The sequence below is a fragment of the Rattus norvegicus genome, chromosome 4, assembly GCF_021556685.1.
Source record: "Rattus norvegicus strain SHRSP/BbbUtx chromosome 4, alternate assembly SHRSP_T2T, whole genome shotgun sequence".
In the NCBI taxonomy this organism is placed as follows: Eukaryota; Metazoa; Chordata; class Mammalia; order Rodentia; family Muridae; genus Rattus; species Rattus norvegicus.
Window position 1 is genome coordinate 127,520,199 of NC_141537.1, and position 25,488 is coordinate 127,545,686.

At 41.3% G+C, this 25,488-nt stretch overlaps 1 protein-coding gene across 51 annotated transcripts in view; it reads right to left on the bottom strand.

Moving 5' to 3' along the window:
- Positions 1-25,488, bottom strand: part of Magi1 (membrane associated guanylate kinase, WW and PDZ domain containing 1) — a 603,975-nt gene that overhangs the window by 67,069 nt on the left and 511,418 nt on the right. For 25 of the 51 annotated variants that reach the window (NM_001401825.1, XM_087658838.1, XM_087658854.1 and 22 more), the window contains 6 exon segments: positions 1,647-2,267; positions 3,397-3,579; positions 11,148-11,240; positions 13,419-13,549; positions 16,781-16,838; positions 25,143-25,178. In NM_001401825.1, the coding sequence (NP_001388754.1) occupies positions 1,647-2,267; positions 3,397-3,579; positions 11,148-11,240; positions 13,419-13,549; positions 16,781-16,838; positions 25,143-25,178 (1,122 nt within the window). 51 annotated transcript variants of the gene reach the window in all.

Sequence of the window (25,488 nt, forward strand, 5' to 3'; positions counted from 1 at the left end):
CCCTCCTACAGCCTAAGGACATGCTAATGATTAGATGAGAGGTGCATACATGTATGAAAACACTCCGTGAATGACCACGTGGTCTACGTGAACCAAGGTCACTTTTAGGGATCAGCTTTCTGGTGTCGAGTGGTCTAGGAATAAGACAAGACCTCAGATATCCTGGACAGAGTGTTTTGCCAAATCGGTCTGTATAATGTTTGTTGTTTTTAGTTTTGTTTTTAATTTTAGACAGGTCTTCATTATGTAGCCTTGGCTGTCCTAGAACTCACTGTGTAGACCAAGCTGCCCCTGAACTCACAGAGAAACACCTGCCTCTGTCTCCTGAGTGCTGGGATCAAAGGTGTGAATCACCACAATGGCCTGCACAATGGTTTTGATGACTCTCCCAAGAGTTAGAAGAATACTTTAGCCAACTCAACAGCTGTGCTGTGTTTTGGATTTCCTCCTATGGCCCTAATCACTTTGTACACCACCCAGCTTCAAGTGAGCACCGTGGCTGCAAGGAAACTGTATTTGATAACTGGTCTGGTTTTCAAAGGCTTAAATCTGTTATGCATGGCATGCCATACTGAGGAGGGTCAACAGAGGAAATCTCAGGTCTCCTGTGATCAACCATCAGTGATACCTAGTTACAAGTTTACATATCAGGAGTGAGACATTTCAATACTGAGCACTTCTTCATGTGAAGTCCTTGGAGCATTGGTGAGGAAGAAACACAGAAGCTTAGGCAAGAAGAAAGAAAGAAAGAAAGAAAGAAAGAAAGAAAGAAAGAAAGAAAGAAAGAAAGAAAGAAAGAAAGGAAGGAAGAAAGAAAGGAAGAAAGAAAGCAAGGAAGGAAGGAAGGAAGGAAGGAAGGAAGGAAGGAAGGAAGGAAGGAAGAAAGGAAGTTTGCTTGCTTAATGTCAAGACTAAGACGATGTGAATTCTATAGAATTGCTTTAAAAGGCGTCAGGTGTTCTAAATGCTAGGGCTAGGGTGTGTATGGGTGTATCTGTACTTAATTCAGACAGTGAGATAGACAAATTCCTAGGGAGAAATTTCAAGAAACTGGGCCAGAGAAGCACTGTAGTGGGAAAAGGACATTCCAGGCAGAGGGGAGAGAAACAGAAAGGCCCTGAGGCAGGAAAGGACAAAGCAATCATGGCTAAATTCCAGTGGAAGTGGCAGACCAGGAAGAACAGAGTCTGGGAAAGGGAACTCACAAGGGCATTCTTCAGCCTGTGAAGGCTAAGACAGGAGTCTTACAAGAGAATTCTTGTTTAGGAGAGACAAGTCTTACTTCTCTTTAAAAGGCACAGTGATTTGTTTTACAGATCATTCTAATTCTGTGTGCACAATATATAAACTTTATTGTGAAGCATGTTCTAAGCAACCAAGTGACATTAAGTATTTAGAAATATGTAAGTGAAAAAGTAATGTAGGTTGGGGATGTTGTCCGGGAGCACAGCACTAGCCTAGCATGCTGAAGGCCCTGTGTTCAATTTTCAGAGTCTCAAAAAATAAATCCTTAACTACTTAAAAAACAAACAAACAAACAAACAAACATACAAAAAAACCCAAAATCACTTCAAATAGTTGAAGACTACAAAGCTAAGCAACACACTTCAGATTTCAAAAGCAAAGAACAAAGTCAGCCTACATACCTCCTCGCTGCACCAACAGTGTGACCTCACTTCCCTTTGGACACTCAATCAGCATATCCACGACTTGATTGTGCGTCAGGGCCTGCACGTTCCTCTTATTCACCTCCACAATCAGATCCCCTTCTTTGAGGCCTCTGCAGCGCGGACTGTCAACAATCTGCTTCACTCTTTGGCCACCCCCACCGGGACTATCTGCGATCGTAAAGCCAAATCCCATTGGCCCTTTGACTATGTGAACGGTTATTAGCTCTGGCTGGGTGGCTATGGAGGAAGCCAAGGAGACTGTGTCATTGGGATACCCATGAGAACTGTTGGAAGCCACGTCTGCGGGGCTGCTTGGCCTGGCATCCTTCATGTTGCTGACTTTGCCCGTTTTACTACTGTGGCTTGCTGGTGAATCATAGGTCTCTTGTCCGTTTACAATTATTGGTTCTTTGTCCAAAATGGCCACCGAGGTCACTAAACTTGTGTTAGGGTCATCCGGGTCAAAAGGCAATGGATAACCTCTGCAGAGTTCAAGGTCCACACTGGCACCAATGGGAATGGACTGGAAAATTTTCACAACTTGAGCATGTGTGTGTCCCAAAACACAGGTGTCATTCACACTGACGATTACATCTCCTGTAAAAAAGGAAAAGTCTGGAGGTCAAATAACAACACCCCCAAAAATGATGCTACAATAACGTTCTCCTAATGTTCAGAGAGTGCACCCCAAGATTCTCACTGGGCACACACAGGAAGTAGCATTCTTACTTCTTGGGTGCGTGCCCCACCTCCACTGTTTCACTCAACTTCATACTGTGGGTATGGAAAAACTTTAGAATGGGCTTTAAAGACCACAAGACAGGTCAGTACGAGGAAAGCATGTATGTTCATCTAAGATGAGTTTAAAACCAGAAATCAACAGCAGAAATGGATGTACCCTGACCTTGTTTAACCAATGCCTAAGGTTCTAGCTGCTTCTCTACTTGGACACTCTCGTCTCGGCCTGTGTGCCTTAGTCACATTCTCATAACCTACCCGGTGTTCACCCTACCATGTCCTGAGCATCGTCTCTGGGTTGCTGCTTACTTTTGAGGGTCCTGTGTCACATACAACCCATTCTTTGTATTTAGGAATATGGTTTCAGAGTCAAGGTCTCATTACGAAGCCCAGGCTGGCCTCCAATTTGTGATCTTTTGCCACAGCTATCTTGAGTGTCACTGTACCTGGTTTTAAATTCATCTTGAATGAACGTATATGCTTCCCTTTGACTGACCTAGCCTTTGTAATGCTAAGACCCATCTGAAACCCTAATGAGGGTGAAGCGCAATGGTGGTTCATCTGTAATCTCAATGTGAAGTGGAAGGAGATAGGGTGAGGATGGGGAACACACAAGCAGACTGTGTGTTTGAACTGCTAATAAAGTTTGTTTGTAGCATTGAGTGCCTTCTCTGGTAAATGACAATATAATAACATTAAAAAAAAAAACATTGAGGTTCTAAGATTAGAATTAATTTACTCAAATGGATTGACATTTTTAGTAAACTTCTACTCTACTCAATCCAATAGCACCTAACAGGTCCCAAAGGTCAAAGTACTTTCAAAGCTTTGCATCTGCATTGAGGAAGGGTTCCTTCTTAAGAGAGGGATCCAGCTCACTGGTGGGTGTTTAAAGGACACCTATAAAGAATCATGATGCTGTCTGCTCTTGTTCAGGCATGGGCAGAGGCCCCACCACAGGGAACACGCTGTGGCCATGTGGACTCACCTGTCTCCATCTTGCCATCCAGTGCAGCAGGACCATCTAGGACAAGGCTCTTGATCTGCAGGAACTCATCAGGTTCGTCCCCTCCAACCACCGTGAAGCCAAAGCCTCGACTGCTTTTCCGTAGCTTTGTGTGAATGAACTTGCCTTTCAGCTCAGAAGGGTTTCTTGTAAAAAAAGGTTTGCCTGGTTAGATTAGAAAGAGAAAAAGCAAAGGAAATTCATCACGAATGAAGCCAAGTTAAGGATGGATTGAGACAATTGAGATGACCCGTTCTAGCATATGGGTCGAGGTCTGTGGACATGGATGGGCCTCTTGGTGGTCAGAGACGGCTCAGCAGCTAGGAGTACCTGTTGCTCTCGCAGAAGACCTGCGTTTGGTTTCCTGCACCACATAAGGTAGCTTACAACTGCTGCAACCCTAGCTCTAGGAAATCAGACACACTCTTCTGTTCCCTATGGACCTGCATTTACACCGAGAAATCCGCTTTCCAGACTCTTCTCGTCACTGCAGGAATATGTGCTTCCACACACCCTGTTTAGGTGAGTGGCACAGTCATACTGACATACATAGAGAATAGCATTCTTTCAAGACAGGTTTTCATGTAGCCCAGGCTAGCTTCCAACCGCTTCTACAAAGACTGCACTCTTGATCCTCCTGCCTCCACCACCCGAGAAGTAGGACAGGAGGTTTGCAGTGCAGGAAGCCCACCTAGTGCTTCGGCATGTTGGGCATTCTCTCCGCTCCAGCTCCAGCTGAGGCAAACCATCATTCAGGTCCAAAAGCAAGAGGACAGAGCAAAACTCCCAGTCTCAGTCATGGGACGTTCTCCCGGAATTTCAGCTTAGGAGGTTCCACAGCTACTGAGCTGCCAAAGCCTCCTTAAAGAAAGCAGATGGGCTTTGCTTTGTGCCATGGTTTTCTTTGCTATTTTGGAGTGTTTACTCTAATGTGCTACTACAGATATGGCTTTCATGTACAGGGCCAACTAGCAGAAACTTTAATTTTTAGCCAAATGAAAGGATCAAAAAAAAAAAAAAGATAATACCAGGAAGTACATAATAGTCAGAGTGTGAGGTGACATAAATGTATCACTATTTTGAAAATTAAAGGTCATTACTTCAAATGGAATCCCAAAGTCATCTGACGTGTATTATTTAGCTGCAGCTTTTAACATTTTGAAAAGTAGCTAGCATGTATTCATTGCTAAGGTTTATTGCTTTTAAACAACAGAACAAAACAAAACAAAACAAAAAACCAACAGAAAACGCATTAGCTAAAAAGCAAACCCCTCAAACTAACTAGTTAACAGCAAGATGCATACAGCTTCAAATTCAGCCATTTTACTCAAGATAAATTAATTAGCTAGGCAATTCCCAATCCTACTAAGGTTTCTCTGTCTTAAAGCATGTATATATGTTTGTGTGCATGTCTGTCTGTCTGTCTGTCTCTCTCTCTCTCTATATATATATATATATATGTCTCATATATATATGTCTCATATATATATATACACACATATATATGTATATGTGTATATATATATATATATATATATATGTCTCACATGTACATGTGTAGATGTGTGTGGAGGCCAGAAAACAACCTCAGATTTCATCTTTAGACATTGTTGTCATGTCCTTTGAGACAGGATCTCTCGGCCTGGAACTCAACAATTACTTCAGGCTGGCTGGCCACAGAGCTTCAGAGGCCCTCCTGTCTCTGCCTTGCCAGAGTTGACACTAGAATTGCTTATCTTTATGTCTAGCATTTTCATGTGGGCTCTGGGAACCACACTCAGGGCCTCATGCATATGGGATGAGCACTTAGCTATCTGGGCTACAATCCCAGACCTCTAAAGATAAATAACTCTGACGGTGCTTGGAAAGCCATAGAGAATCATATTTTATAAGCTTATTTAAAATCACATACATAACATCTATGTATATGTGTGTATATGCACACACACACACACACACACACACACACACACACACACACACACAGCTTAAACAGAGTTACATCACATAGTGTGATAATCCCCAGGGACATCCCAAGGGATACATGCTCCTCGCATGAGCCATAGAATAACAAACACCACAATTCCAGGCACAGGGAATCTCTCTCCAAGCTGGTGATCTGCAGATTACAGAGGACACCCTCCACCTCAAACGATATAGGCTATTGGCATTGACCTTGGCTGCCTCCCAGAATTTTAAGGCATGTCCCCATTGCTAAAGACTGCACACACTTTAGTCACAGAACTTGGAAGAATCAAGCTGGGACTGACTCGGAAGAGACAGCCTTCCCTGAGGACTGGCTGCAAAGTATCTGAAGGTGCTATGCAAGCTGCCAAGGGCGAACAATATCAATAGTCCTACCTAGCTATAAAGCCTATGACCTCAGCACCAACTGGCCTAGCGAGATATTTTCAATGCTGCACTTCTGTCTTATGGGTAACCAACAGCTGTCTTTTGGGACTACCCATCCAATAGAAGGGAATCCATGCCTACTACTATGAAGCTATCCAACTTTGGCTGATTAGATCATAGGCCCGGGAGAAGAACTTACTACTGCTATACTCCTTAACCAATATACTTTCCACCTATATCCTAAATACCTATCTATATGTCCATAGATAAGAATAGTTCTTTCCCTTCATCATGACGGACACTACCACAGTATCTGGTCAAAATGCAGAGAATAAATGACTTTGGGACTCAGAGTCCCTAGGGATACATCTACAACACAACCTCTGTGCCTAAGGCTCAGCGCACAGCATGAAGAGGAACAGAAGGTCTTAAGAGCCAGAGGTCCAAGATCCCTGATGTTGGATAGTGTCTTCAAGATAGGACAGAAAGTTGTACTTCAACTATATGGCTGCGTATACAAGACCTACACATTGATGATACCAGGTAAAACATGGAAACATGGATAGACAAAATTCTGCCAGGCCCACCTCTAGAATTATAGGCCATCGATGGCTACACACACACACACACACACACACACACACACACACACACACACACACAGAGAGAGAGAGAGAGAGAGAGAGAGAGAGAGAGAGAGAGAATGAGAATCAGTTTTCTTGCTCCCTGATAGGCTATCCAATCCCAAGACATCAGTCTTAAACACATATACACCCTAACGACACTAAATGGGCTCTGTAGACTGTATCTAAGTGTTTGTCCATACACACAGTAATTATAATAATGAAAGAAGAAGAATACGTCATGGATTTGGGAGACAGTTGGGGCATAGGAGAAAATGGAGTGGGACAAAGTGGAGTGAATGGAAATGATGTAAACACAGTGCTCAAGCATGATGATCTCAAATAAATAAATTCATAAATAAACCAACAAACAAATAGGAGCATGTGAGTACCACAAAGTTGTGTTCAGGACTTCCCTAAGTCGTCCTCTGCTTCCAAGAGGCTCACTGGAATTTCTATCTGTCTGTCTGTCTATCTACCTACCTACCATTTATCTATATTATCTATGAATCCATGTATCTATGTATGTATGGTTGTATGTATGTATGTATGTATGTATCCCTATCATCTACGTATCAATGTATGTATGTATCTTATCTATTTATCTATCTATCTATCTATCTATCTATCTATCTATCTATCTATCTATCTACTATTTTTAAAGGAGAAAAAGAAGTTAGCATGCACCTCTGCACTTAGCAGCCTTGGCACCCAGTTGGAAAGTTATTTTGGGTTAGCTATAACTAAAAGGCTTTAAAAGGTCTCTGGGCACACACACAGATTTTAATTGCATATTTTTAAAAGTCTCTGGCTCTTACAAAGGAGGCTGTTTCAAATTGGCTGTAGTTAGAGGTCCTCTCACAAACCTCCTCTCCAGTGGAGTCCAAGGTTTATTGGAAACTCAACAAACGGCAGCCCTGTAACTGTGGTTAAACAGAGGCAAGACTTAGCAGGATTTGCCAGGCAAAGTCATTTGCCAAGGTGTAGGGGGAAAGGATGGCACCTCCAGTGAGGACTTCTGGGAGATGGCTTCTAAGCCAGTTAGTATCAGGTAAGAAATTGAGGACAGGGAGAATGGCCTTTGAGCTACGGAAGCCCAATGGCCTAGACCTTACGGAAGAGGCTGACAGGAGTTTAGAGAGCTTGAAGTGAACACATTTTAGTCAGGCAGAGACATCAACAGCTACTGACTTGTCACTGAGACTCTCTCAGACTACACTATTAAAAGTGCAATGCCTCTGCAACATCTCCTGCTTTTTTTTGTCCTTAGAATTGACTACTTTAACACAATACATATCTTACCGACTGGCTTGAGTTTCTGTTTTCCTGTGCCTATGCTGAAGGAGAACTGAGCATGTGCTAGACTCACTAGAATGTAAGCCCCATGGAGACTCATTTGCAGATTCAGGGCTTAGAATCCGAGTACCGTCTGGTATGTATGAGGTGCTCTAACTCCTTCTCTTGAAGGCATGAATGGCTAAAGAAAGGCACAATGAACAGATTCGACAGGAAGTGAAGAATGCTGAAAAGAAGTAACCAATAGAGGTACCTTTCATTTTTATTATAGGCAGAATTAGAGGACATGAGAATGTGCCACATAGCTTCTCTGAGTTTGCACAACACGCACAACATCAGACTTTTGCATTAATGCACCTTTTATTATGCTTTAGTTACGGGTGGGTCATGAGTTAAGGTGCATCAGGAATTTTCTCCCATGCGCTTGGTTGTAGCTCTGTGGGGTCCATGCCATCTATTGAGACTTCCTGGGATAGTTGTAAGACCTGGTTGTGTATCTGTGAACCCATCTGAAAGGCTGTTAAAAGGCATTTATTTTAGTTCTCACCTTATGCCCACTGAATGAGAATCTTCTGGATTATGTTCAAAGCTCCGGCCTTGAGCTACCCTTCAACGCTCTCTGCCAGGCCGGAAGTTCTCTAAGCTCTGGTACTTGAATTCTCTGGACTGGCAGTTATCCACCATCACTGACTGCAATGCTGGTAACATTGTGTATTTACAGTGACCTACACAGCAGGCACCACACCGCATAAATGGGTAGGGCAGCCCTGAAATGAGGCTAATGGCCAAAGAAATGCAATTTTTAGTTCTTGCAGTTGTCGTAAGTTTAAACCTACGTGACAATACGTAACCAGTGACACTGTACTAACAGTAGAACTCAGCTCATGCAATCAAGTGCCCCACAAAAAGTAGGATGATAGAAAGTTATGAGCCAGAATTTAACCTATTTCTCACGACAGTGGGCATTTGCAGATAGGTTCCGCTACACTGTGGCCAGCCATCAGACCTTTGGTTGGGGGTGTTGCACGTCTAAAGTCAGACAGAGATGGTACCAATTTAATGTAATAATTATAAAGAAAAATGAAATTGGACAACGAATATGAAAGGCTCAGAGGGAGACTCTGGCATGTAATAAGAGTCAATAAATCAGTTATAGAGATGGGGGACGGAGTACAGCGGGGAGAGGAAACTGCAGAAAGCCATCCCCGAACCAAATGTGGAAGCTGAGAGCTTGCTGAAGAACACAGCTACAAACTGGCCAGGTGCTGGGAAGGAGAGTTAGAGGAGAATTTAGTTTAGAAATTAACCAATACGCAAGTGGGCAAAATGGCTTCTTCTTGATCCACTGTGTAAAATTAAGATGTGCAGCTCAGTCATAAACAATGAAGCTAAAGGCTAAGTTAAAGTTTATTACAGACCCAGTTCAGAGAAGGAAACGGGACGGAATGTATATCTTTGTCATCAGTTATACTCCAAAGACGCTCATTAGGTCTGAGGGAGGAGGATCAACATGAAGGCTGCACTGTGGGCTGGCTATAAGGACAGTTGACTCCATGGAGAGTTCAGTGGACCTGGACTTTCTCAGCCCACTTTCAACAGAACTGAAGAAGAAAGAAAAGAGCCAAAAGGCTGGGAGTGTGGCAGGACTCTGGGCACAGTGATGCTTGCTTTTAATCCCAGCCCACAGGAGGCAGACAGGAGGATTTCTGTGAGTTTGAGGCCAGCCTAATCTATACAACTAGTTCTAATCCATCCAGAACTGCATAGTGGAAAACATGTCTCAAAACAGAACAAAACAAGAGGGAGACTCTTGAGATGAAACAGAGAGAGAAATGCCAAGCAGTCTTAGCTGGTGCTTTAAGTACATGCTATGCCCAGGACATGTACCTTTCAATCTTTATTCACCTCTAAGACAATTCTCTTTTAGCACATGAGCTAGTGAAAAATGTGTGTGTGCGTGCACATATAGTCACACTGTTTCAATAATATTATAATTTCATACATATCAAAGGATTCTACCTGACTGAAAATTAACAAAATAAAACACACACACACACACACACACACACACACACACACACACACACACCCCTAGTTTCTTGTCTCTGTAAATTTAAAGCTTGATAAGGAAATTACTGTTAAATAACACAACATCAATGAACTCTAATTACAGTGGTTTAGTTCTATAAGTGACAAGTATAGGGTGGTGAAGAGGGAGTGACAGGGATCAAGAGGTCAGAAAAGAGGGAGAGGAAAAGGCAAGTACACAGAAGGGAGAGCCTACCCAATCCGCCAAGGTGGTCCACTGACAGTGTGGCTGGTTCAGGGCATTTAAATGAGGCAGACACAACTCTCTTACTTTGACAGTGGTGAAGCAAGCGGACAAAGGCTAAAGAAGGAATTTCACATTCTGAGAAATTCGAAGGATACAACAATAATGGTGGTGTTAACTAACATGTTATTATAGGCTATAGTCTATCTTTAGGAAAGCCATTGTCATAAGAAAATACATTTGTGTGCTCAAAGGTATTGACAATGATGTAATGGCATCAACTACCAGAGACAATGTCCCACTAGGTTCTTTACCACTAATGTTCTGTAATTCCATAATACCATCCAATGGAAGGTACAACTTTAGTTTTCTTACTGAAAAAACAAAACAAACAAACAAACAAACAAAAAACCCAAAGCAACCCTGAAACATACTACGCCTCTTTTATCACTCAAGAGTAATGAAGAGTATGCCAAGGCTCAGGAACCCAAATCAGGAACAATCAATCCTTTCTATGTGGCTACACTTACAAATGGTGTAAGAGCCATCTAAATGCTGTAGGACTTCCCAGTGAAAAAACAGCAGCAGGAAGGACATTTAAGATAGTTATTTATACTTAGAGGGAAATACTACTCAGAAGCAAATATGTTGCCTGAAACCTCAAAATACCTGACATGCTTTTTGAAAATACTGTGGTCCCTGAACACTCATGCCCAACTCAGGGATGGTTCCGCTCCTCAGGGGGATCTGACAGTGTCTGGGCACCGTTCTGATCATCATTGGTTACCACTGGGAGATGGGTATAGTCTCCTGACATCACATGGATAAGAATCCCATAAGTAAGTGCTTAAGACATTCTTCTTTACAAAGAATTATCAAGCCGGAAGTGTCAGCAGTGTTGAGACATATGAATTACAAGTCTTCATTTTTTAAATGAGACTTTAGAAACAGCAAGATACCTTGGTGCTTCATGCCAAGTCTGACAACCTGAATTTGGTCCACCTGGTGAAAAGAGAGAACTAATTCTGACAAGTTGTACTCTGACCTCCACATGTATATATGGCAGAAATATGTGTGTGTGGGGGTCTCTCTCTCTCTCTCTCTCTCTCTCTCTCTCTCTCAGTGTGATGAAGAAATTAACAGTGATACCATAGAGCTGGAACTATAATGCAATCAAAAGCCCACATTACCCTGAAGTGGAGCTTCCCTGGCTGGCTCCGGGTTGCTTGGGGGATGGGAAGGAGCAACAGGAGGCACAACAGATGCATGATCTTCTGTCCACTCTAGAAGAAAGAAAAGTAGTTTCCTGATTTGTCTCTGAAAAAGCCAAGCCACTTACCTTCTTAGCAACAGACCAATGAACCAACAGTAGGTGGTGTGGTGGTTTGAATATGCTTGGTCTAGGGTGTGCACTCTTAAGAGATGCTGCCATGCTTCCAGCCATGATAATGGGCTAAACCTCTGAACCTGTAAGCCAGCCCCAATTAAATGTGGTCCTTTATACCGGTTGGCTTGTTCATGGTGCCTCTTCACAGCAATGGAAACCGTAACTAAGATAGTCTGTGAGCAAAAGAAGCAGCCAACTGAACCCCCTTTGTGGTAAGGTCGGTGAGATCTCTCTCTCGTGATAAAGAAATATGGCATGACTGGTAAAAATCTGATTTTAAAGGATTTAAGTGAAAACAAATTTTGGTTTTCCTTTCTTTTGTTTTTTTAAGGTGTGCATTCACCTGAAGGTGGCCTTGTGAGAAAGGACCTCCTTCAGGCTCAGTGAGGGGTGGTGTGGTCTGCTGAGCCTACCTATCTTGCATGGTGAGTTGGATGAAAATGCACGCCATTGTTTTGCTCAGGCACTAACTTCTGTTGTCTCTGAAACCCAAGGGAAGCCACTGCCAGGTCCCAGTAACACCATGCAGTGAGTGACCTCTGAGATGTAAAGCGGTCACCTTCCCTTAGCTAACACATCTAGCTGTATGCACCCACAGCTCAAACCACATTTTCTGTGTTATCTTTAAAAAGTTATCCTTAAATTAAAAAGGAAATTAAGGCAGAGAACTTTTCAGCTGGTAAGTAGGGGTAGCACGTAGTAAAACATGGTTTACCAGCTAAATCGGGCTCAATGTCTGCTTCTATATAATACAAGGCATTAAAACACATTTCATTCATTTATTTACTTACATACTGATTTATTTGGATTTTTTTTGAGACAGGGTTTCTCAGTGTAGTTTTGCCTGTCTTAGAAATTACTATGTAAACCATGCTGGCTTTTCACATTTTTAAAAGGTTAAAATTGAGTATTTTCTGAAATTGAGTATTAATGAAAATTATGAGATTCAAATTAGTGTTCATGAGTCTTATTGATACACAGATATACCTATATTTATATATTATCTATATCTGTTTTTATACATAAAGGTGAATAGTTATTATAAGAACTATGTATCATTAATGCTAAAACATTTGTGATGTGGACATTTATAAAACACTTAGCTACTCCTACAGTCTAAGGTTTATATTTGACTGTGTTCAGGGGTTCAGTGCTTGGGTAGATACATGGTGTGCTGAGGTCCTGAGTACAATTTCCAGCACCATACACCTTTAAAATATATATTAAAATATGTAATATATAAACTAAATATATATTATATGTAATGTTATAAATATAATGTTGTGGGAACAAAAGTGTTATAGTTCATATTCACATAATCGATATTATACGTAGATAATATAAAGCCTAGTGAAAAACTTTAGTGAAAAATTAGGAAAATCCTAAGTATTAATAAATTGATGGTTACATATTAGTAAAACACTCATTAAATAACACATCTTTTAGCCATTAAAACTGTGGGTCAACTAATAAATCTTCAAGCAGGTTCAAGAAATAAAAAGTAAAAAAAAAAAAGTTGCTCAAATTCAATATATTTACTCAGAAAATTATTCTTGTTTTTTATGTTTGTGATTTTTATTTACCCGAAAAACTGGACACAGTGAGCCTCTGAGAATGGGATGGGGCGAGCCCTGGGAGATTTAATGTTGTCCCCTCTTCCTGGGTTATTGTTATTTCTATTGGGAATGTGACTTCGTAACTTCCCAGAAGCACAGATCCTTCTGGGCAGGGTTTCTAATATGACAAAAGAGTCTAGTGCCCAGAAACTCTGCTTGAATGTTAAAGGGGCATTGGATTAGACAGGGATCACCACGCAAATGCTGCAGGGGCCCAAACTCCCTCCCTCTCAGAGGGCTCTGCAGGCTAAATTCCCTCTAAAGCAAGGCAGAGGTCTGAGTGCTATGCAGGGGCGCCCCCTTCTGCAGTGTGCTGGGGTGTGCCGTCGGGGGGGGGGTGGCTAGAGGAGGAGAAAGAGTCTATCACTAAGGCCAGCTCTGACCACACGGGGGTGTCAGTGCCTCGGCTTTGCCCCACATTCCCAGCTCAGGGAAAAGCCTCCAGCAAAGAAGCCGACCTTCTGGCTGCGGTGGCTGAGGCTGCTGCGGCTGCTGCTGGTGCTGCTGCTGCTGCTGCTGTTGTTCAAGCTGTCTCTTCCTTTTGGCTTCTAGGACTGGGTTTTCATATTGCGTCTTCCTGTTGATGTGGCTGGGAAGACAGGAAAGCAGTTTTCAGGGAGGAAATACTCATTCTAGCCGGGCAAGTAAATAAGGGAATGGGGCACATCAGAGGTCTGGTGTGGATCTGCAGATAGGAAGACGGAAACGCTGTGTGTGCAGTAAAGCCGAGGTATGGGCTGGAACGCACATTAGAAATTCCGAGCCAGGGGCTGGGGATTTAGCTCAGTGGTAGAGCGCTTACCTAGGAAGCGCAAGGCCCTGGGTTCGGTCCCCAGCTCCGAAAAAAAGAACCCAAAAAAAAAAAAAAAAAAAAAAAAAAAAAAAGAAATTCCGAGCCTACGTCCTGAGGCACACAGCATTCTTACTGACATAGCAGAAAGTCCCTGTTCACAGGGAATGTGTTCCCAGAGACCCAGTGAACACTGGAGCCCAGGATAACGTCCAGTCCTATATGAACTTCGGTTTTCCCTCTGCATCTGTGCACCTATGACCAAGTTTAATTTACAAAACAAGCACAGTAACAATTCACCGTAGCCCTCAGCAGTTTCCACACATGATTCCTTTCCTTTCCTTAGCCACTTAAAGGAACTTCTGCCTGCCTCTTCCGCATGTTCCAACTGCTGACGCCACTACCTTTGTGTTCTGGGTCTATCATGAAGTTAAATAAGGGACACTTGAACACAGAGTATGACACTGACAGCTGACCTTGTAACTGAGATGGCCACCAAGTGATTGATAGGCAGGCAGTGCATAAAGTGTAGATGTGCTGGAAGCGGGGGTGCTTTGCAGCCTAATCTTCATGGAGCAGAAAGGAAAGAGACCTCACCATGCCAGGAAGGACACCCTACTTGAAACAAATTTTATTTATTTCTAAAGTTTTCCATGCAATTTTTTTTTTCTAACTAGCAATTGAGTATGTGAACCATGTAATTGGGGACAAGATGGCATTTCATGGTGGGAAGGGAAATACACTTCTGAGTAGTTCCCTTGGTCTGACATCATTAACTAGCATGCTCACTCAGCTATGGCTGCTTTTGAATGTGAGGACTTGAGTCAGTGACTCTACCTGTATCATCTGAGACGAAAGGTCCCTAAATTCACCAAGACGTACACTCTGAACTATTAAGAATTAAGATTCAGATCCTGGACTCTGACCCCATAGGTAGCAATGAATATCCTAGTAAGAGCACCAGTGGAAGGGGAAGCCCTTGGTCCTGCCAAGACTGAACCCCCAGTGAACTAGACTATGGGGGGAGGGCGGCAATGGGGGGAGGGTTGGGAGGGGAACACCCATAAGGAAGGGGAGGGGGGAGGGGGATGTTTGCCCGGAAACCGGGAAAGGGAATAACACTCGAAATGTATATAAGAAATACTCAAGTTAATTAAAAAAAAAAAAGAATTAAGATTCAACTGGAGCTGTGATGTTATCTGTGATCTACAATGGCAAAACTCTTGAATGGCTTCACATAGCAAGTTATGTAGAAGACTAAGACTCAAGTCAAAAGGACTCCACTAACATCTGTCGCCTATGCTAACCCAATGACCAAGAGGAAAGACCAAATTTACAGCCTATAGGCAATGCTACACCAAAGATGGCCAAACTAAGTGATGTGTCTAAAGTGTCAAAGACCCAGACATTTGGATGACTGTTACTAGTAGGGCCAGGGCACACAAACCCACCCCACCCCCACAACACATATCAACGCACACACCCATCATCCACGTGGGTGTTTTTGTGTGATGGCCTTATTTATTTTGCATTTATGCTAAGTATAAATACATGCATATATAGATGGTTTCACACATACATACATGTATGCATATATGTATATGTACATGCATATATGTATATGTATGTATATACATACTCCTTAAGCCAAAATAACAGTTCATTAGAAGTTTGGGGGCATACCTATTACGTTATTATTTAAAACATTAAGTATTGCTTTTGAAAATCGGACTTTTTTTTAAAGAAGGGTTTATCAAATAGGGGAGACAGAATATCTTTAATTCTTATTAAAAGGATATTTACCTCTTGGTTCCTTTAGACAATTTCATTTTAAGAAACTGCCTGCCACTAACGCACCCCGTGGATCAGGCATGAAAAGACACAGAGAGGCAGACATAGTAAGTTATGCCTTCCCACTTCAGGACCTGGTTTCTTCTGTTCACAGTGGTGCCCAGCTGCGTCCTTTCTTATTAAGCGCACAAGCTAGCTAAGTACTAATGCAAGCCCGGCCTTGCCTGGCAGAAGCCTCTCTATTTATCAGTATAAAAGATCCTCAGACCTCACAAAGGAAATGTACTTTATGAGGGTCAATAGAAATGACTTTGCTTGTATCTGATGATGAAATTTCTCCCTGTTCTGTAGAGGGAAAGCAGGACTTGTACTGGTCAAGGGCACTCGCTCCGCTGAACTCCTGTAACTGCTTTACAATAAGACAGTGGCATCTTAAAGCGGCCTGGCATTTTTACATAACGTGCTCTATTACAGGGGCATTATACAAGAGACTTTTTATCGGCAGCAACACGAGAAAGAGGAAGGAGACCTTTAATCTTCACTGTGGCAGGATGGATAATGACACAAACTTCACATGGCGTTTGCCTTGTTCAAAGGAACTGTCTCAGTCGTCTCTCCTTTTCCTCAGAGGCAAAGCTGTGGTGTATGTTGTACTAATGGTGTCTTCAATATTCTACCTCTTGGTTATTTTTAAAATTTTCTTTTTTTTTGCATCTTGCTAATCGATGGTTTTAGTTAAAGGACAAAGCACATGCCCAATGCTAGAATAAAGTGCACAGTAAAGCGATCACACTAAGGGTTGAGAATCCTGGAAGCAGCCAGGAGGGACAGATCACAGGCCCTGCATCTTATCCCAGTTTTCTGTTTCTTTCTTACTCTTGGAAAAATTTCATAAATGATTAAGATCTGTCTAACCCTTTTAGAATGGTCCAGTGAATAAATAAGTAACTGCTGTGAGTTCAGATCTGGGCATACGCTGAGCACCTGTCGCGCATACTGGGCGCATGTTGTGCAGACTGGGTCTCAGTCATTGGGAAATTAACAAAAGCCACACGTACTGACTTCCTTTCTGAAAGTCCTTCAGGTTTGGTGAATATTTACTTACTAAATTCTTCATATCTTCATTATAAAATTATTATTATTATTTTGGACTTTTAATGATGCTAAGATGTGTTTTGTATAAATACACAATGGCCCAGGAGGGCAAAAGCTCTACGTGGATTATCCTCGGGCACTTACTCTACATAGTAGACACCGTAGACAGGGTCTTCAATCTTTTCCCAGCCAGCAGGCAGCTCTGAAAAACAAAGGAACATTAGCACAAGCACTGGTTCAGGAGCTCAGCAACCGAGTCCATCACGGAAAGAGATGCATTCAAATATCCTGAACACAATCAAAATGTGCATTCTAACACGGAGAGGCGTTGGTGCACTCTTTTTACTTTGTTCTGTGCACTTTTCAACATGAAAAATGACTCTCTATCTACTGGCATTTTACTTAAGAAAAATAAAACAATAAAGTGCAGTTCCAGCTGCCTTCGTCATCAGCCAAGTATTGAATTAGATTTTAATAGAAATACTTCAAACTTCCTTTATTCCTAGTTCCACCCTCAAGTGCACATAGTTTCCTCATTCTGTTTCCAGACTACCTTGCCACATAAGCAAGAACACATAAAAATTACTCTCCTTTCATTTTCAACTCAGCGGTCTTATTTTCCTTTCCCTGTGACAAAATTAAACTTGCATCTCAGTTGGTCCTTGTTCCTAATTAAGACACTACTGGGTGAATTAAAATGGCAGGCCGAGCTGGCTGTCCGAAGTACACACAATGTCACTTCACTCTTACATGTGTTTGTCTTTCCGGAACTTTACGTATGAAAGAGGACACAAGATAGTCCATTGCTGTGTGCAAATATTATTCTTTTGTATGTCCCTCTAGTGGGTAGAAAACAGACTAGGCCTCACTAGGTGGGCCAGGCTGGTCTCACACTTGCTCTGGTCTTCACTGCTGGAGTGCTGGGACTGCCAGCATGCACCTACACACATCTATGTGCATCTTTTAAAAGCAAGGGTGGAATGGCCCCAGGCAAAAAGTGAACTCTGCCTCCCAAGGTTAAACACCAAACTTGGAAACTCACTTATGAACTAAGTTCCCGAGTGCGGTTAGATGGACCTATGACAGCAAGTCTTGTGCACTGGAGTGTTTTTCTCATGGGAGGAAGCACCTAGGCTGCATCTGTGTCATCAGGCAGTCCTTTCGGGCAGGGCAGCAATTACTCAACTTGATTTTTAAAGCGCTTGTGTAGGTAAGGCAAGCCTGGGTAACACTATCCTCCGCAGGGACTCATTATTCCTAGAATCACTAGTCAGAGAGTGTGAGTTGAGCACCACAAATACCAGAGACATTGCTTACTTTGAACCAGCCTTATTTTTCAATTCAAAGAATTATATAGTTATTACTTAATTTTGAGATGATAATACAACCACACCATTTCCCCTATCCCTTGCTTCCCCCCAAACACTCCCATACACCCCTCTCCTTGCTCTTTCAAATTCACAGCCTCTTTATTATTATTGTCGTTACATGAACACATGTATATTATGAATGTTCCTAAATGTAACCTGTTCAACCTGTATAGTTACTTGTATGCATGTTTACAGCGCTGACCATTTGGTATTAAGTAATCAATTGGCATGTTCTTCCCTGCAGAAGATTACTTCTCCCACGGAAAGCATTCCTTAGTTGCCTATAGTACTTCATATAGAGCTGAGGCCTTATGGTTCCTACCTCCCGTCACATTGGCGAGTCTGTTTTGCTTGTTCACCTCGTATTGAGGCAGCCCATATTCGTGTGACTTCATTGCACCCACTAATTCCTAGGAGACCCAATCTCACAGGATTCCTGACCCTCTGGCTCTTAGAATCTTTCTGCCCCTCTCCCACAATGCTCCCTGAGCCTTAGGTACGGAATTTATTTATAGATGTATCCACTGGGACTAGGGCCAACGACGACCATTTTAACTGGTTGTGATTTTCTGTAAAGGTCTCCATCTGTTGCAACAATTAGTTTCCTTGATGAGGGATGAGGATTTGGTTTGCGAGGATTTGGAGCTAGGAGCTCTACTGAGAGAGCACACATGACATTTGATTTTCTGGGTCTAGGTTACCTCACACAATGTGGTCTTTACTACTTGTATTCATTCACCCTTAGAGTTCATAGTCTGACTTTTCTTTACAGCTGAATCTGAGTGGTATTTCACAGTGTGCCTATGCCACAGTTTCATTATTCATTCATAGGGCATTTAGGTGTTTTCCCAGTCCTACTTATTATGGCTGGAATAGCAACAACCATGGCTGAACCAGTATCTGTAGAGTAAGAAGCCATGAGTCCTTCGGGCGTATGCGAAAGAATGGGAGAGGTGGGTCATGTGGTAGCCTTACTTTTAGCTTTAGGGGAATTCTCCACACTGACCTCCACAGTGGCTGCACTAGTCTGTAGTCCCACCAACAGTGAATGAGGGTTCTCTCTTCCCTTTCAGCCCTCTAGCATTTCTCGTTTGTTGGTGAACGGTTGCCGTTCTGACAGGGGTCAGATGACATCTCAAAGTTGTAATATTTGCATTTCCAGTTGCTAGAAATGATGAACATTTTAAGGATATTTCTTAGCCTCTTTCACCCCCTTCCTCTTTGGCCACTGTCCAGTTAGTCCTAGGCCTTACTTTGTCTTTCTCATTCTTTATATAGTCTGGATATTAACTGCCTCTCAGATATGTATGTAGCAAAAATTCTCTCCCATACTGTGGTTTTCCTCTTCACCCAGCTGATGGCTTCTTTAGCTGTGCAAAGCACTTTAGTTTTATGAAGTCCCACTTGTCAATTGTTGGCTTTCTTGGTCAACTGGAGTCTATTCAGAAAGTCCTTTTTCACAGGTAAATCATATGCTCCTGCCTAGCAGTGTCAGCCTCTCGGGTTTCATGTTTAGGTTTTGATGTATTTTGAGTTAGTGTCTCTGCAAGGCAATAGGTACAAGTCCATTTTCATCCTTCTGTGTATGCATATCCAGTTTTCCCAGTAGCATTTGTAGAAAATATTTTCTTTACTCCAACCATTGTTTTGGGGCATCTTTGTCAATTACTAAGTGGCTTAAGTTATGTGTGCTCATGTCTGGGTCTTCAATTTTGTTCATTTGGTCTACATATCTGGATTTGTGCTAGTACCATATTCCTTTTATTAGCATGATGCTGGAGCATACCTTAAGATTCGGTGCGGTAATCTATCTAGCATTCTTCTTGTTGTTCAGGATTGTTACGGCTACCTGAGGTCCCATGAATTTTAAGATTTTGGTTTCTATTTCTGTGAATAACGAGATGAGGATTTTCATTTTGGTTGCACTGAACCTGTAAACAGCTTTTGGTAAAACAGTTTTTTTTTTACAATATTAAATCTACTCAATCCACGAGCATAGACAATCTATCCCTTTTCTAGTGTCTTTCTTTAGAGGTTTAAACTTTTCATTGTTGAGGCCCTTCTCTTGGGTGACCAGGCTTATCCCAAGATATTTTCTTTTTTTTTCCAGGTTATTGTGAGTGAGAGTGGGCCATTGATCTCATTAAGTGCATGTACATTGGTGATGTATTGATTTGTGCAAATCAATTCTATATCCTGACACACTGATTGATTTGTTCATCATTTCTAGAAATTTCCTGGCTGAATTTGGGGGATCTCTAATGCACGATGTTATACCATCTGCAAACAGAGGTACTTTGCCTTCTTCTTTACCTATTCACATTCCTTTAATTCCCTCTTTAATTTCCCTACTGGATGAGCCTTTGTTTGGTTCCTGAGCTCAGTGGAACTGTTTCAAGCTCTTCTCAATTCAGAATGATGCTGGTAGTGGGTTTTTCATAAATAGCCTTTATTACTTTGAGGTAAGTTCCCTCTCATCTCACATTCTCTAGAATTTCTGGTATGATGGATGTTGAATTTTGTCAAAGGCTTTCTCTGCATCCATTAATACGATCATGTGATTTTTGTAGTTTATATTTTTTTGACTTGTGTATGTTTACCCCTTCCTTCATTTACGGATAGGACAAACTTGGTAATGATTTGTAATGTTTTTGATGGATCTCTTTATTCTGCTTGCAAGTAGTTTATTGAACAAATCTATGTTCAAAGATATTGGCCCATAATTTTTTTTTGTTGTTGTTGTCTTTATCTGATTTTGGTATTAGAGCAATGCTGTCTTCCTCAGAGTCTAGAAGTGCTCCCCCTGCCCTCCCCTGTGCCTCAGTAGATTAAGGAGGATTGGCTGTGGATCTTTGAATGGGTGACAGAATTCTGTGAATCCACCTGGCCCTGCTTTTCATTACTATCGCAAGCTCCTCATTAGTTATAATTCTTTAGGGTGCTCATGTCCTCCTGGTTTAATTTTGGTGATTTGGCTGAATCTAGAAATTTATCCATTTCTTTCAGGTTTTCCAGCTTAATGGAGGACAGGGTTTGAAAGTGTTCCCTTATAATACTGTTGATTTAATATCTGTTGTAATGTTTTTCCTGTTTGCTTCTGAATCTGTTAACCTGGCTGCTTTCTCTCCTCTCTTTTTTTCTTCGGGTTAGCTTGACTAATTATCGATTAATTTTGTTTTATCTTCTTAAAGAAACAGCTCTTAGACATACTGACTCTTGGTATTGTTTCTATTTCATTAATGTTTGCTTTTATTATTGTTTTTCCTGTTGACTGGGTTTGAATTTGGGTTGCTTTTCTGACTTGTTTGATTAAGCCATTTATTTCTCCTCTTCTTCATTTCTTTAATGTAGGCACTAGGAACTGAAAATTTACTACTAGTACTGCTTTCAATGTGTCTCCGAAGTTTTGTTGTGCTTTCATTTTTCTCTTAGTTGAAGGAAAAATTGCTTTTTCTTGACTTCTTCTTTGACACAATCATGCGTTAGAAATGAATTGTTGAATCTCCATGGGTTTGTGTACTTATTAGAGATTACTGTCTATTTTAAAATTTTATTGTCATTGCACTGTGATCACATAGAATATGTGGACTGATTTCAATCATTTTGAGTTGTAAAGATTTGTTTAGTGCCTCAGGATATGGTATGTTTTAGAAAAGTCTTCTGTGTGTTACTGAATGACATGTGTATTCTTTGGTGTTTGAGAGGAGTATTCTGTAGAAAACCATTAAGTCCATTTGATATGTACTATCAATAAATTCTGATGTATGTTATGTTGTATGTTTGTCTGTCTGTATATATGTATGTATGTCTGGGTGACCCATCTAGTATAGAAACTGGGGTATTGAAATCACCTGCTATTGCGAGACAGATGTTAATCTGTGACTTTAAATCAAGTAATACATTTTTAAAATGAAATTTTGTGCAAGAGTTAGGCACACACATCTTTAGAATTGTAATGTCTTCTTCATTAACTGTTGCCTTGTTTAGGATGAAGTGTCTCTATTTCTTTTGATTAGTTTTACTTTCAAGTCTGTAGTATATAGAGTCAAATATTAGAATAGCAACAACTGATTATTTCCTGGTCCCATTTGATTGGAGTACTTTGGTCCATCTTATTACTCTAAGGTGGTGTCTACCTTTAAAGCTAATATGCGTTCCTTGTAGAGAACAGATAGATGGATTTTGTCTTAATGTCTGTATTCATTCAGTTGGTATTTTTTGATTGGAGAACTGAGGCCACTGACATTTAAAGCCATCAATTGAAATGTATGTTAACTGCAGTTTTGTCTTATTGTTGATTTTTGGTGGCATTATGTTCTCTGTGGTACTCTACGTTTTAATAATTAGGGCTTCTATGTTGTCCCACAGTGTTTTTGCTATGCTCATTCCTTTGTTCAACTGAAAACACTGCTTCCTGTATTTTCTTTACGTTTGATTTATTGGTTGCAAACTTTTAAAAAAACTTTATATCTTAGAAAAAATTCTTGCAATTTCAATTACAGTGGGTAGTTTTGCTGGGTATGTTATTATTACATCCTGTCAATCATAGCCTTTTAGGACTTGGAATGTATTGCTCCAGGATCTTCTGGCTTTCAAAGTTTCCATTGTGAAATTGGCTGTTATTTTGAGGATTTTCACGTATATATGATTTGTGTTTTTTTCTCTTGGAGATTTCAATAAATTTTTTTTGTTTTGTCTACATAGTATTTTAATTATGATCTATTGTGGGGATTTGCAGATGTTGACAGTTTTGTCAGCAGAGGGTTTTTACATGTTACCAACAGTCATAGAGTGTAATGGAGATGTGCATGTTCACACAGACACATGCAAACTGGTTACTCAAAGTTCAAATTCTGTTCAGATTTGGCTGCACATCCAGAGACACTAACTTTATGGCATTTGCTACACAGGTTATGTCTGAAAACAAAGAGATAGGCCTCTTTCCTTTCTTTCTTTTCCTTCCTTCCTTCTTTTATAAAAGACACTTTGCAGATGTTAAGATGTCTCTTGAGTTTAGGAGACATTAGTACTATAAAAAAAGATGGGTCCAATTTACAAATATTGATGTAACATGGCCTTTGTTTGTAATATCAGGTCTTAAGGACCAATGAACTTCAAATGCCTGGGAACCAGTTTCCCCTTACCAAGCTAGAAATCGCCATATAAATGAAAACGAAGCTTGGATGGTTAAAATGCAAATTGCTGCACAGTCAGAGGGCAGAAGAAAGGATGAGAGGAAAGGATAGTGCTGTGACTAATTGACCCAGATCTCCTACCAAACTTAAAATATTTGACCTGATTATCTTCAAAAATGGTAGAAATAGGTACTTGATTTTCTTAATTTGGCAAATATTAATGTAACCACTATTGTTTGCCTGTGGGCATGTTAGAAACCAGGAACAGAGAAGGAAGTGTATAAGCCATTACCTGTGCTTTGGGGGAGTAAGAAGAGGATACGTGAAACTGCCCTTGACCTGAACCTCTGTACTACCAACAACTTAACATTCTGGAGTTGAGAAATTCAATCAGTTGGTATTTCTGAGTAGGGGGTGGGGGGACTTTTCATGATAGCTCAATTGGTAAGCATTCTGTATACTAGCATGTATACATACAAACACACACCCAAAATTAAACAATTCTGCAACAGATGAACCAATTCTATAAAATTTCTGAACTTTTTTAAGCTAAAACTTATTTTGAAATGAAAAGACAGATTTCTCACTTCCAATGTGGTAATTAACTTAATAACAGGAATTAGTGTCTTAATGCTTAAAATAGAAATAGGTCATCAATTAAAAAAAAAAAAAGAAAAAAAAAAAAAAAAAGGAAGCTGTTTGTCCCAGAATTTGCCATTTAGTTTTGGAAAACAGTAGAAGGTCAGAAAATATTTAACAGAGAAACTGATTATATTATGTTTTAAGCAAAAGCAAACATCCACGAAGACACACTGCCTGTCCCTATGAAGGACAGTGGACAGACAGGACTCTTTAGCCTGCTGTGGGGATTCGAGGGAGCTGAGATCCTTCAGCATAGCTCAGCTATGGAAACTGGAACTTAGGGACCACATTAGCGCTATTGCTCTGTGGACTCTGCCTGGTTAACAAACATCTCTGAGCACACCTTTCCCCTGGATCATGCTTGTTATAAGAGGGAATCTTCCAAATGATGAAGAAAACAAGGCCAAATTCTATAGTACAGCTCTAGTGACCCAATATTGTGTGTGTGTGTGTGTGTGTGTGTGTGTAGAAAAACCAAAAGCAAATCAGAGCAGTAATTACTATAAAATATATCCACATTGCAGGAGTGAAGACAATGATAAAATGCAAGCAGACTCAGTTATCTTGGGAGAATCCATGTAACACTTTTCAATCGGCCATGACTTTCCCTGCAATTTACTGAAAATGCTTGTTCTTTTCCACCTGTTCTTCCGGGAAGCTTCAGGAGGACTGCAGCGAAGTGTTCAAATCTCACTGTTATCACGTCAGGGTGACTACAAGGCAAGGCTCTCCAACGGCATGGGAAAGAAACAGCATCACAGACACACGCAAATGATGCCTGCGCTGTAACAGCCAAAGTGGTCAGGAGCTGATTTACACTGAGCCATGCTCAGTACAGAAAATGTCACTGAACACTGACTGCACCTGCTGCCCGAGTGACGCACTGCAGGGACACGGTCAGCAGCACACAGCCCATGACTTAAACATAACACAGTCATAAGGCTCATCAACCATGCGGCTCCTTACTGGAATTATTTTATTCCACAGAGCATACTGATCATCACATTTGCCTCCCGAGCTTTTGTTTTGCTTGGCTTGCTTACATTATTCAAACAACCCTGCGCACTACACGAGAACGCAATGAAGCGAAGACAGACTACAAGGAAGTTCAGGGGTCACGGCAAGCATCCCTTCATTTTCTTCCCCAAATTCTAAGCTGAAGGACCACTCATTGCTGATTTACTGTTTCTATCTCAGCCTGTTCCCACGGGTTCTCTGTAACCATTGTGCATTACATACAGCTCTGGCTGATGCCTGTCACTGAACGCACTGCCTTTCATGGGCAAGTCAGGCTGAAGACTGACCGGAGAAGGGCAAACTCAAAGCGGAGAGGGGGTTAATCGGGTGGGAAGGCATTACCTAGTTCACTGTCCAGCTCCTCGGTGTGTACCCCTTCTTCTCCAAAGGAAGAGCAGGAATGAGACAGAAAAGAGAAAGACAAATTCAGACACCAGCACCAAGAGAGAAACTCCCTTAGAAAAACAGCAGCAAAAACATCACGACAGTGACCTTACCTGAACTGTGGTTTGTTTCACTGGCTTTGGCTAGTAAACTCCTGACCTCAGTGTAAATCACAGAACAGTAAGAGCTGATATTGGCAAAATAATTAGACGGCTCATTTCCTTGCATGTCAAAATGTTATTTGATTGGTTGTAAAGGATGACAAATACCTTTGAGGTTCCCACGTTCTTAAGTGGGAAGTCGC